The sequence below is a fragment of the Pseudophryne corroboree genome, chromosome 6 (genome assembly GCF_028390025.1).
Source record: "Pseudophryne corroboree isolate aPseCor3 chromosome 6, aPseCor3.hap2, whole genome shotgun sequence".
In the NCBI taxonomy this organism is placed as follows: domain Eukaryota; kingdom Metazoa; phylum Chordata; class Amphibia; order Anura; family Myobatrachidae; genus Pseudophryne; species Pseudophryne corroboree.
This window is the reverse complement of record NC_086449.1, coordinates 302,051,662-302,065,637: the sequence shown is the minus strand read 5'-3', so window position 1 is coordinate 302,065,637 and position 13,976 is coordinate 302,051,662. Positions and strand designations below refer to the sequence as shown.

At 43.7% G+C, this 13,976-nt stretch overlaps 1 protein-coding gene across 1 annotated transcript in view; it reads left to right on the top strand.

The window, feature by feature from the left end:
- Positions 1 to 1,596: 1,596 nt before the first annotated feature.
- Positions 1,597 to 13,976, top strand: part of MYO1E (myosin IE) — a 347,330-nt gene continuing 334,950 nt past the window's right edge. The window contains exon 1 of the mRNA XM_063926190.1: positions 1,597 to 2,008. Within this exon, the coding sequence (XP_063782260.1) occupies positions 2,006 to 2,008 (3 nt within the window). The 5' untranslated portion in view covers positions 1,597 to 2,005. The remainder of the gene's footprint in view (positions 2,009 to 13,976) is intronic.

The window sequence follows — 13,976 nt, the reverse complement described above, 5'->3', positions numbered from 1 at the left end:
TCCTAACTGTCAATTTACATACTGGAGCTGATTGGCTAGTGCATTATCACCTTGCACTTATCACTGCTTTATCACTTCTCCAGGCTTAATACATCTGCCCCTGAGTGCAGTGGGCTGCCTGTTATGTGGGGAGAGCGACCACATGACAACACACAAAACAGGTCCCACTGACATGCTGGCCTACCAGGAATCTTCCTGGTGAGTCCTATAGCCAATCCACCCCTGGTCCACAATTAGATGGCGGACGCATCAAACTAAGGTTGACCCCTGGCAGTGCAGCCTGGCTGTGCTGTCAGGCAGTCGGACGCCTTTTTTTTAAATTGCAGCGGCTGCGTGTGACGTCCATGGCACACACCTGTTCAACTCGCCTCATCCCCCCATCGCTGCATCCTTCCTGGATGCAGCTGCAATGTGTAAGGTCGCGCACTGCAGCCAGTGCGCATGCGCAGACCACCCAAATGCAGACGCACGGCTGCATTCGGGTCTGAATGACCCGCTTAATTGGAAGAGTCCGTGCAGCAGCTATGCTGCACATCTCAAACGCTGCAGTCCGGCTGCCTGGCGTCCCATTGCCTAGAGACCAGTGGTAAGGTGGAACTGAGGTCTTGGATGCATAGCAACGGCCGGGACTCATTGACACGGTGATATCAGGACCTTTTGGGTGATATTTTCTGTCAAGACCGATCCAATTTGAAGGTGAGCTTCTCTGGTCGTTTTTTAACCGTTTAATTCCTGTTTGGCCAAAATGCTCGTGCCTACACATTACGCAATTAACAGGCCAAGCACCCAATTGGCAAATCGATCCAATAATTGTATAGTGTGTACTAGATATAGTCATAAACAATATACTCTGTACAGCCAGCAAAATAAATGCACTGGTATGAGACTTAGTATCATTACACATAATAACTAAGAAAATCTGAAAACAGAAATAAATGACAAACCTAATATTATTACTTATATATTATAGCATAAACCTTTTCTGTAGTGCAGTGTAAATAATACATACAAAGCATTACAACAGTTATGTGATTTTAACATTTATACAAATATAAAACAGTAGCACAGAAACCCCTATGCAAAGAGTTTACAATCTACAGGAAAGGGGATTGGAACAATGTAACTATGTTTATTTACCCTGTACTTGTTCTATACTGTCATCAACTGTAAGTTGCTGTTTTCCTGTTTGATTATTCATGTACTCTGTAATTGGGCGCTGCGGAACCCTTGTGGCGCCATATAAATAAAGGATAATAATAATAATAATAATAATAATAATAATAACAAGAGGTGATGAATGGTACAGGCTCACAAGCAAATAAAGCTTGGATTAGAATTTGAGTCTCCATTCCTGAAATCCTTGCTCATGTAGTTAATATGGATATTATACAAGAGAAAAATATCCAGAACATTTAAAACACTTTCCATACAGCATAGTAGCATACTACCATACACATCTCTGAAGAAACTACATTCCCCGACATGCATTGCGGCTTATTTCTCCAGCAATATTCCCCAGGGAAATAGTGACGCTCAGTCCTCTTGTCAGTGATTGGCTAGGGTAAAGCTTAGTTTTCCATTTATGGACAGGGACAGCCCGGACTGGTGCATTGGATTTCATTGTAAATCTCATAACTGATCGAGAGGAGGAAAGAAATAAAAAATCAGCCGGAGGAGCTGTGTAACTTCAGCATCCACTGGGGAGAGACGCAGCACAGAGCAGACAGACAGATTCCCTTCCAGGAATTGAGAGCGGCGACTCCACGCCTGCCAGAGACAGGGAGGCACTCACCCAGCCAGCCAGCAGCCAGTGTCCTCTGCTGGACTCACACTACAGCCTCCTCTGCTGCTGCTGCTCTCTGCTTACCTGGATGGGGACAGTCCCGTCGCACTGTGTCTCCTTTAGGGTCTCTTCATGCTAGCCTCACACGGGATATACACATTAGGAAGAAAGACTTCTAAGCACCGTTCTCCTAGCTGCTCCTTCTTACAGTAACCCTGCACAATGGTAAGTAGTGGGCATTCATGTGCATTCACTATTAATATCCTGTCAGTGCTGTGCTTTCAGTTCATGTGTTTTATGTCATGTCATTTGACTTACGTCTGCATTTTACTTTTTCTTTTTGTAATCATTTACTTATAGCATTATTTTCCCTAGTATTGTCCAGCCTAGCAAGTATGTTATACACTGTGAAACACATTATTTATTCCAGCTTGTACGCCTATTTGCTACTGTATTAATATTTGCTGGAGCATTTCTGGGTGATTGCACTGTTGCTGCAGTCCCTCATGTGATGCTTTCAGTGTAAGGTGCTACAGTAATGCTCTGCAAAAAGGAATTCGAGTCCACGTATTATTTCTCACTGGTTGCATAGGTTATTTTAGACTTTAGTGTTGGTTTCTAGCAAATGGTTAACTGTATGTAACATTAAAAAAAATATATATTTTATAAAACATAAAAGGATCCCACTTGGAGGGTGATAATGTGTGTACCTGACTATGATGGGTTGGTACCTTCCCATTTGGCCTTGAGCCATATAGAGGAACAATGCTGGGGGAAGTAAGAGCAAGAAAGATGTGTGATTCTTGGGATTACCTACTGCAGGAAATACAGTACACAGCTCCCAGAGAGCAGTCGTTGTGTTCCCTTCCAGTCTCTAGAGTAACTGGCACCATAGGAACACATTGTACAGTATGTGTCCTGACTGGTCTCTTCACTGCACCATTACAGTCTAGCAAATCTGCTCTCACTAACATCAAATGCAGCACTTACAATTTAAGAAAACTGTATTTTTTATGTGATAAAATATATAATTACATTCTTGCTAACTAAATAATATTGTATACTGCAGTCAGTGGCAGGGATTAAGAAAGGTTATTACTGGAACAGCAATATTATATTGGTCAACATTTTATTTATTACTTTGTTGCATTTATTTTCTGTTTGTTTTCTTTCTTTCTTCTGAAGTTATTGTAACGACAAAACCAAGCATGTAATTAAGAGCTTCTATAAATGCTTTTGGGAGTCTTCAACTTCTGTAACCATATTAGTTATGTTCTTTTTACAGTTGCTTTTGTTATTGTTTATTATGTTCAAGTAAAAAGATAGGTGTATAAAATGATGCTTATTGTACAGAGATGTGACCATGCTACAGAGAGAACTCTGCAATAATACTTAGCATTCTTCCCTTGTATGTCATATACATTATGGGTTTTTGACCTTTGAAATTCTCCAGTGCATTATTCTGTCACTTTTCTACTCCAGACATTGTTTAGTCACAGTATTGATAAGGGGATTATCAGATTATTTCAAACCTTTATTAGCATGAAACAGATCATGTTACTAGTAGGTAATATAACAGGCTCTGTGCATTTTCTAGGGAGGCCTCTGCGTGTTAGCCAGGGGAAGTTTAAAGTCTGCTGACTGTTCCTTCTTTTTTTTTTTCTTGAAGTACCTTCATAGTCTGTGCAGACATCTGGATATTTTTATAAGCAGCTAAACTGTAAACTGACATCACAAAATCGCAGTGAAGTTACATGTGTGGACGTAAAGCGTTAGCTGAGTTCCCTGGCGGGCAAAGGGTTAATTCCCTGCTCCCTTTTTTTTTTTTTCTTTTTGGAACCAGGCGTATCTTCTTAAAGAAAAGGACATCTTTGTGTTTTCTCCGCCTTCGGTACTATACTTGTTTATACTGTTTCCCACTGGGTGAATGGACAAGGTGAATGGATATAGTGTTTTTGCAGAACACAGAGCTGGGTGTAAGCTGCCACAGCTCCTTTTGCCCACGTTCATTTCCTGAATGACTTTAGAGCTGCATCTTGGGAGATGATTGGTGTTGGGATACTCATCATGAGCTTTCATCACACACACATAGCTACATCCAGAATGATCACTTCTAGAAACCATTACTAAGCTTGTCTCAAGCTTCTGCTATAACCAACTCCGGTATTCTTTTAGAAAGACTTGGAAAGCAGGTGAAACTACATAGCAATAGCATCCATTACTCACACAGCAGGAAAATTATTATGTTTGACACTGATGCAGTATTCAGTGTCAGATGATAAGAGCAGGGGGTGTGTCTATAATTACATGCCACAGGTGTGTTGTTGTCCCTGTGAGACTCATGCTGTATGTGCTCACACCCAAGGCTATTTCTAGGTACATCCGCTTTCTGCCAGAGCATTGCTTTGTGATTAGTTATGGAGAACTAGAGACATGAATCAGGTAGTCCGCTTTGTGTAGCACTGCAATGAAGACCACGGCAGTAAAACCCTTTTATTAATATATTATTAAAGTTTACCTGTTATCCCAGACAGTAAGGTTTCTGAAATGTATTAGGCTACACTGGTATCTTTTCTCCTTTTTTCTGTTGTTTATGTGTTTGGGCAGATACACAGAGGAAAGACTGACGCATTGGTATCTATGGAGAGATCCCGGACAGTGCGCAAGAGAGCTTTACCAAAGCGGATGACTTAATGGGGATACTGGAAACTAGAACATGCTGTACATTCCCCCATCCCTGTTCCATCATCCGTTTTAGTAAAGCAGTTATGAGCACTATACTGCTGTCTGTCCATATATGTCAATGCATTCTGTGTAAGTAGCCAACACCCCTCTATTTACCTGCCAAAATATGAAAGGAATGAGAGCGGGCAGAAAAGATCTCCAGGTGTACCATTTCATTACAGGACAGTGTACACCTGTAAACTCCAACGCTTTTAAGTGATGCACTGTCCACTGAACGTGCAAACTCTTTGCAGAGCCTATATAACTGAATACAAAACAAATTGATCGTTTCTGCTACTCTGCAAATGTGTTATGTCAAAATGAATATACAATGTAAGTGGATGCTCATGTACGATAGAATTGTATTTTATGATATCGGGTCTGTGGAGGTTTCAGTACTGGACGGGTGCCCATTTATATAGTCGGCATATACTTCCCACCGTGGTGGCACTCACAGGGATTTGTAATAAAGCAAACTCAAATTCTTCAATATTCCAACATTTTAGATTTAAACACAAATCAAAATGTTTTGACCTTAAATACACCCAACTGAACATTACACACGACAGTGGCCGACTGAATGTGCCACATCTGTTGTCACTTCCAGGAATTTCACAATTCAAGTTTTTCAGGAAAAATTTCTGTCCGCCTGCTCACAGCCGTGCACCATCATTCATACAATGATAGAAAAAAATAACCACAGCTTTTTACTTTTAAACCCATTAGGGGAGAGGACAGTGTTCCAGAGCACCTATCTTTCCGCCAGGTCAGGTACAACTTCTGCCATATAATCCATACACGAAAGGCTCGCATTAACAGTGTCCACCCTCCAGCACCTGGTGGCAAAATTCCAACCATAGCTATAATAAGCCAATAAAGGACAGTGAAGCTCTTAAGGATTCTCTCAGTGGGTCCTGGGGATCCCCCAACTATAAATACTTTCCATTCTCCCATTCTCCATTAAGAATAAACCAGATTCAAAGTGTGTTGTTTTTTTTTTTTTTTTTACTTCATAAACAATATCTTTGATACTTTATTTGTTTATCAATGGCTTTAAAACAAATTTCTTCATCTAATTTAATAGGTGTTGGCTGGCCTTGAATGCCTCCGCATGGTCTTTCTGGAAGGGGAGGCAGCACCTTTATCCTTTTAACTTAAAATGCACAGGCTCTGGTCATGTGCCCTTCTGTCTTGCTTCATACACCCTACTCATATTCCCATGCTATTAACTCCTCACAGCCCACTCTAGGCAATTCAGATTTACAAGTATTTGTACATATCTAGCAGAGGGCCCAGCTCCAAGCTCCCTGCTGCAGTCATAGCCCTGCTGGCTGGCTCCAAATAATGCTGCTGTTGTGAATCATATGCAGTGGTCATTTTGCTTAGCTACACTTGTTTTGTTAGATTGAACTGCTAACTAAAGTTGCTACTAATACTTTAAATGTGTTGTCTTTCATAGGCAGGTACATTAGTAACTGCAGTGAATGACTATATGGAGCACATGATTTTATAGTTGATTTTCTAATCCTGTTGTATGACATAAACATAGTTTTATTGGAAATGTCTTTTCATGCCTTTTCCACACAAATGCTTGAACTTTGTCCGCACAGTGGCTAGCATTAGTGTTTCTCACCGCTGTGATTATGGGTTCAGTTCCAACCAGAGCACCATCTGTGTGAAGTTTGTTTGTTTCCTCCCGCACTCAAAACACATAGTGCTAGTTAACTGGCTTCTAACAGAATGGACTCTAGTGTGAGTTTGTGTGTTAGGGAACAGACTTTAATCTCCAGTGGGTCGTGGAATGATGTGAATGATTACATAGGGCTTTATTAAGAGTCAAACATAAATGCAGTTTTCAGCCTTATTCAACAGTAACTCGCATTAACTTCAGTGAGCATGCTTGTCTTTTCACAATGCTCGTCTGTTTTTAAGATGTATGACAGACCTGAACTGATGCGTGACTGGGGCTGGATAGAGCATGTAGATATGACCCGAGTACAGTATGGGCATAGTGTTAGTCTGACGGGGGCAAAAAGGGCCCCAGGCTTGTTGGAGGGACACCAAGTGTTAGCTGGTGATGAAGACAAATGTTTTTAGCAGTATTTTTTTTGTCACTTTTTTAGGGGGTGTGTCCAAGTGTCTGTCCCCACGTCCAAGTCTTCCTTCCCTCCATCATAGTTTTTGTTGGGTAGTGATTGAACACTGGCTTTTTGATCAGGTCTGGGTGTAATCCTTTCATATTTTGTTGCACTGCCTTTGTTGACTGATTAGTTGCTGACCATCCTGACTGGGGCAGCGTCAACACCCAAACGGATGGGCAGTCAAGTTGGAAGGTCAACTGGATACCCTTTGTTGTGTTATAGTTGAGTTGTGCACTTTGGCCAGCATCCGCCTACAATGAATGTTATTATTGTGGATTGTGTAGATTCTGGTCATCATTTCTTTGCTACCATACTTTCCCTTAAATATATATTGAATTAAACAGTTTTTCTACCAAATATATGGGGTCAATCCAATTAGGTGTGAGTTGCAAGTTGTTTTATGAAACTCGCAGACATTTGCACGAATGCACGCTCCCAAGAACTTAACAACTTTCTATAGGGTAATATATAAATAGATTAGATTCAAAATTGTGGTCCTACTACGTGTACTGCAATGGCATTTTATCCTATAAAACACCTTCACGTTCCATGTGTTTGTGTTTTGATAATACAATTACACTTCACTTACTGTATTTTGCAATAGGAAAGCTGTATCGTACTATAGTAAATCCAGCCTAAAGCTGCTGATCTTCTCCACTCAACCAAACATAGCCCTTCAGCTGATTTGCAAATAGTAAATAAGAGTCACTGGTATGTTTGCAATGTAGCGATGTGATCTCTAACCTGTACAGCAGCCACCTCTGTAAAGATGTTAAGTAAAATATGACCGGGGACAAGCAGGAGGAGTGTTTTGAAGTTTTCACTATAGAATGCATTTACATAGAAATTAATTAACCACCTGCTCCACCATCTGAAGTGCACATGTGTTGAATGGGTTTTATGCTCCACACACTGAATAAATAGCAGCTGGACTTGCAACCAATGACTAGTAGCTAAATATTGAATGTTTAACCATCTGGGGGGAAAAAACATATAAATGAAAAATATAACTTTTGTTTCTATCTGGATTTTAATGAATGTCTGAAGATACAATGCGCATTCCTAAATTTGCACAACGCATAAAACATCTACATGGCTCAGTAGTTTCACACACCTTGGAAGCAGATGCATTGGTTTGGCCGTATGATATGGGAATAATTGGTGCCTGTCACCTTAGACCAGTGATGGGGAACCTTTGCAGACTGATTTTGAAACTTGTTTACTTGGTGAACCATAGGGGTAAGTAGGTTAGGTGAGGGATTATTGGTCTATAAATACAGAGCTGTATTTGTCAATCTTTGCAGATGGGAACTTTTAAAAGGACAGAGTGTATTTTAAGGGCCCCATACACTAGGACGATAATGCCCGATTTCATCCGATTTCGGGCATTCGGCCCGATATATCGGGTGAAATGCATTTTGGAGGTGGATTCGATCCAATGCGCGTTCCCGTGAGCATTGGATCGGATCCTCCAGATTGAATGTGCTGCACATTCAATCATGTCCGACCCTGCAGGCATGGCTGGGATCGCCCAAGATATATTGTATGCAAAAGGACAGCATACAATGTATCTTGGGCGATCCTGCCCCCCGGGAGGCTGCCGGGGTGATCACCTGCGACATGTCAGACAGACATGTTGCGTAAGTGTATGGGGCCCTTTACACATAACTTTGAAGAACATCAGGCAATACTGTCCTTATCCCTGCTTACTGCATTACTATAATGAAGACTTTTTCTTTCTTTTTATAGTCTCCATAATGTACCACTGTGCTCCCCCCCCCCCCCCCCCCCTTCCTATCTGTTTTTGGTTCCACTAATACTGTACCTGTCAACAGACTTTATCAGCCCTGGGATGTAGTAAAAACAATAGTCATAGCATGTTGACCGATGTATAAAACACTATAGATTTGTGTTGTGACTGTTGCGTCACAACACATCATTTGTGTTGAGATTGTTGCACCAACGGTTTGCTTACTATTCTGATTTTGTGGGTCTGCGCATACGCAGGACCTGTTCTGCACATGTGCATTACTGGTCTTGAATTGTCACTCGCAGATACCCCAACCTGCAGCATGATTGACATGCTACAGCTGTTTTGGGGTGGAGCGGGGGCATGGATAGCCTGCATTTCCATAAATGGAGGCGTGTCTCCCCAATTTTCTGTGAGTTCCGGGGACAGGATCTGCATTGGAAGTAGGCAGGAGGCGGACAGTCTGAGTAAGCTTTGGTTTTCTCAGATGACAGATCCGATGTTGTATCTACGGATGTAGCACTCGTATTTGCAAAGCTGTCATGAGATGTAATTTCTCCTCAGACTCCTCCTGCAGCATTTCCATCTCTGTTCTACGTACAACTATGGATCAGGCCCCAAATTCATAGCAATCAATAATTGATTTGTATTTATTCAGTTATACAGTTGTTACTGTGTTGTTGTGGTTTTAGTGAAGCTTTGCAACTTTCAGCAATGTTAAATAATTAGCCCTCATTATCTTATATCTAAACAAAGGCTTTTCAACTACGTGTGTTCTATTTTCCTAGGATTTGGCTTGCAAGCCACATACATCTATGGAAAATGCACACAAGGGACTTTCCAATTAAACTGGTTACCAAGGCTTTCTGCCTCTTTTTTTATATTTGTATTCTGTGGTCATCCTGATTATCATCACACGTATGGCTAATGATTTATTTTTCACATCTACCGTATGCATTGGTAATCCCTCTGTATGTTTGTATATGCATAACTCATCTGTGCCTGTTTATTTTACTACTTCAGGCCATAGGATTGTGGTCCGTTGTCCTGTTATTTTTATTGTTCTGTCCAAGTTATATTTAGCAGATAAAGTTCTATAAATAACCGATGTTTCTGGACACAGCAGAGGTTTCAGACTCCCGTGACTTTTGTTGTTGTTTTACTTGTTTGTGCCGGGGTTGAGTAAGAATATAAAGAGATAATTTTGCTGACATCAGACAGTTGTCCTGATTATTGCCATGTGAATCGTTCTCCTGATTATCCAGCACGTTGCTGAACGCAGAATGTCCGACCACACCACCATGCTTTAGACACGCTTGTGTAGCCCTATAAGACTATATTGTGACTCTACTTACTCCCATAGAGTAACCCTGTAAACCTGTGCATAGACAGCATTTGTAATAAGCAGAGCTCCATCTAGGTAATTGATAGAGCTGGACAGCAGATCATCAATATCTTGCACACACAAGAAGTGACCAGCTCTCTACTGCGTACCCGTTAGACACATGCCTAACAGTATTATAGTATAGATTCCTAGTGCAGGTATTAGCTATATGGGGCCTACAGGAATGTAAATCACTTTTGGTTTTCATCCATGATCACTAATTATTATTATTATTATTATTATTATTATTATTATTATTATTATTATTATTTTCTGCAGCGGGGTACACTGGTATTCCACAGGGAATAACATCGGGGTGTAGAGTTGGATCTTGATCCGAATCACCAACAGGAAAAAGCTTTGACTGTTCCCAGGATGCACTGCACCACCTCCTCTATAGCCCCGCCTCCAGGCACTGGAGCTCAGTTTGTAAGTTGGTGCCTGCAGTGAAGGCAGCTAATAGGGAGAGCTGTGCTAGGCAGCCCTAACAAAAGCTTTTCTTGAGAAAAAAAGAAGACTTCAAGGGCCGCAGCATAGGCACTAGATGCTATATGTCATACTGACATATTGTGCCGCGGCTCCATCACCTCCCCCAGCGGCGCTGTATACTCCCACGCCCTAGTTGCCGGGTACTTACAGCGGGGGCGCTCTGGTCTTTTCAGGTGCACACACACATCGCCGCTGCCCTCCTGGATCGCGTGGCCGCAAGCTATGGAGGAGGTAAGAGGGTCCCCAAGGAGGGACCCACCGAAATCACGATCTGGTCGCGGTCCCCGGAGACGGACCGTGCCGCTGGCGTGGACCCTGTGGCCATGCAGGGACCCCACTATATCCACCAGAGCAAGGAGCACAGGTCGGATTTACTATAATCCGTTTCATATAGGCTTCGTAGTACCCGGTGGTGAAGCCCAGCAGTGGGGATAAGGTGCTGACCTGTAGCCACTCCCCCATCTCATTCGCCATCTACAACAGATGTTCCCGCCCTGGAGCTGCATCTCTCTCACTCCCTGTCAGCGTTTGACCACCATTACACAGAGCTGCGCTGATTCTGGGACTGCTGGACACTGTCTCCTCTGTAAAGCCGCCTGTATCATCAGCGCTGTGCATTTACAGGACACTTAAGTATTCTACATGTCGTTTAGACAGCGTTAGTTAAGAACAAGTGCATAACTATATGAATATTTAGTACAAGTATTCTGAGATATACATCCAGTGTTTACTGTGCATTGTTATATCTGCATACATACATAGCTCTATGTAGTATTACGAGTGTAGTATGAGTGGCCGGCGGCCAGGATCCCGGGGTCCAACATACCGGCGCTGGGATCCCGACCGCCGGCATACCGACAGCTGGGCGAGCGCTAATGAGCCCCCTGCGGGCTTGCTGCGCTCGTCATGCTATTTATTTCTTCCTCCAGGGGGGTCGTGGACCCCCAAGATGGAGAATGTGCCGGCGGTCGGGATCCCGGCGCCGGTATGTTGGTCGCCGGGATCCCGTCCGGCGGCAACTGAAGACCACCCAGTATTACTAGTCCAGTGCAGTTTTATTGTTATATGTAGTAATTTCTGCATTGTACCTGTGACTGTGTGTGCATATACTGTAGCTGCTTTGTGGTTTCCATTATGTTTATCCCCACATATTGCTATCACTATATTCTGTACCCTAAGAGGGGCTAAGTGCATCAAGGTCTCATATATTATATAGTGTTCCACAGGACATACTATTTTGTATTTTTCACTGTGTGTTTCAGTCACCCCATACCGCTTAAATCCTCTGTTTGTGCTCTGCATTTGCAGTCACTTTACACAGGGTTTTTCTCTTAAGTCCTAGAGGATGCTGGGGACTCCGTAAGGACCATGGGGTATAGACGGGCTCCGCAGGAGACATGGGCACTATAAAGAACTTTAGAATGGGTGTGCACTGGCTCCTCCCTCTTTGCCCCTCCTCCAGACCTTAGTTAGATCCTGTGCCCAGAGGAGACTGGGTGCACTGCAGGGGAGCTCTCCTGAGTTTCTCTGAAGAAAAAATAATTTTGTTAGGTTTTTTATTTTCAGGGAGCACTGCTGGCAACAGGCTCCCTGCATCGTGGGACTGAGGAGAGAGAGAAGCAGAACTACTTAACTGATAGGCTCTGCTTCTTAGGCTACTGGACACCATTAGCTCCAGAGGGAGTCGGAACGCAGGTCTCCCCTCGCCGTTCGTCCCAGAGCCGCGCCGCCGTCCTCCTCACAGAGCCGAAAGATAGAAGCCAGGTGAGTATAAGAAGAAAGAAGACTTCAAAGGCGGCAAAAGACTTCAGATCTTCTCTGAGGTAACGCCATTGCTCCCACACACAACACACATGGCAGGCACTGATGGGTGCAGGGCGGGGCGCCCTGGGCAGCAATTTTAAACCTCTAAATTAATATATAGGCTCCGAGGGCTGTATATAGTAAATCCCCCTCCAGTATTTAAAAAATCGAGCGGGACCGAAGCCCTCCGCTGAGGGGGCGGAGCTTGATCCCTCAGCACTAACCAGCGCCATTTTCTCCACAGACACTGCAGAGAAGCTGGCTCCCCGGACTCTCCCCTGCTGAACACGGTGACACAGGGCAGAAAAGAGGGGGGGGGGGGGGCACTTGTAAGGCGCAGTGGGTGTATTATATGCACATAATTATATAAAAGCGCTATTTATCTGGGAATTGGTTTTTCCAGTGTCAGTTGGCGCTGGGTGTGTGCTGGCATACTCTCTCTCTGTCTCTCCAAAGGGCCTTATTGGGGATCTGTCTCCATATAAATATCCCTGTGTGTGTGTGGGGGTGTTGGTACGAGTGTGTCGGCATGTCTGAAGTGGAAGGCTCTTCTAAGGAGGAGGTCGAGCAGATGATTGTGGTGTCTCCGTCGGCAACACCGACACCTGATTGGTTGGACATGTGGAATGTTTTAAATGCAAATGTGACATTATTACATGAAAAAGGATGGACAAAGCAAGTCCAGGGAAAAAGCAGGGAGTCAATCCATGGCTTTGACTGTGTCACAGGGCCCTTCAGGGTCTCAAAAACGTCCCCTATCCCAAATAGCAGACACTGATACCGACACGGATTCTGACTCCAGTGTCGACTACGATGATGCAAGGTTACACCCAAGGGTGGCAAAAAGTATTCATTATATGATTATTGCAATAAAATATGTTTTGCATATCACAGAGGACCCCTTTGTCCCTGACACGAGGGTACACATGTTTAAGGAAAAGAAACCTGAGGTGACATTTCCCCCATCTCATGAGCTGAACGCATTATTTGAAAAAGCTTGGGAAACTCCAGACAAAAAACTGCAGATTCCCAAAAGAATTCTTATGGCGTATCCTTTCCTGGCACAGGACAGGGTACGGTGGGAATCCTCGCCCAGGGTAGACAAGGCTTTGACGCGCTTATCCAAGAAGGTGGCGCTACCGTCTCCAGACACGGCAGCCCTCAAGGATCCTGCTGATCGCACACAGGAAACGACTTTAAAATCAATTTATACACATACGGGTGCTTTGCTCAGACCGGCAATATCATTGGCTTGGGTTTGTAGCGCGGTATCAGCTTGGACAGATACCTTGTCAGCTGATATTGCTACCCTAGATAAGGATACCATTTTATTGACCTTAGGTCACATCAAAGACGCAGTCTTATATATGAGGGACGCTCAGAGAGACGTCGGCCTACTAGGTTCAAGGGCTAACGCCATGGCGATTTCTGCTAGGCGAGCACTGTGGACCCACCAGTGGATGGGTGATGCCGACTCAGAGGCATATGGAAGTTTTACCTTACAAGGGTGAGGTATTATTTGGGGAAGGTCTCGCGGACCTAGTTTCCACAGCTACCGTGGGTAAATCTACTTTTTTGCCTTATGTTCCCCCACAGCAAAAGAAAACGCCACAGTATCAGATGCAGTCCTTTCGGTCGCATAAGTCCTGAAGAGGTCGGGGCTCTTCCTTCCTCGCCAGAGGTAAGGGTAGAGGGAAAAAAATGCCTGCTACGGCCTGTTCCCAGGAACAGAAGTCCTCTCCGGCTTCTACTAAATCCACCGCATGACGCTGGGGCTCCACTGAGAGAGTCCGCTCCGGTGGGGGCACGTCTTCGACTCTTCAGCCACGTCTGGGTTCAGTCGGACGTGGATCCTTGGGCGGTGGAAATTGTATCCCAAGGCTACAAGCTGGAATTCGAAGA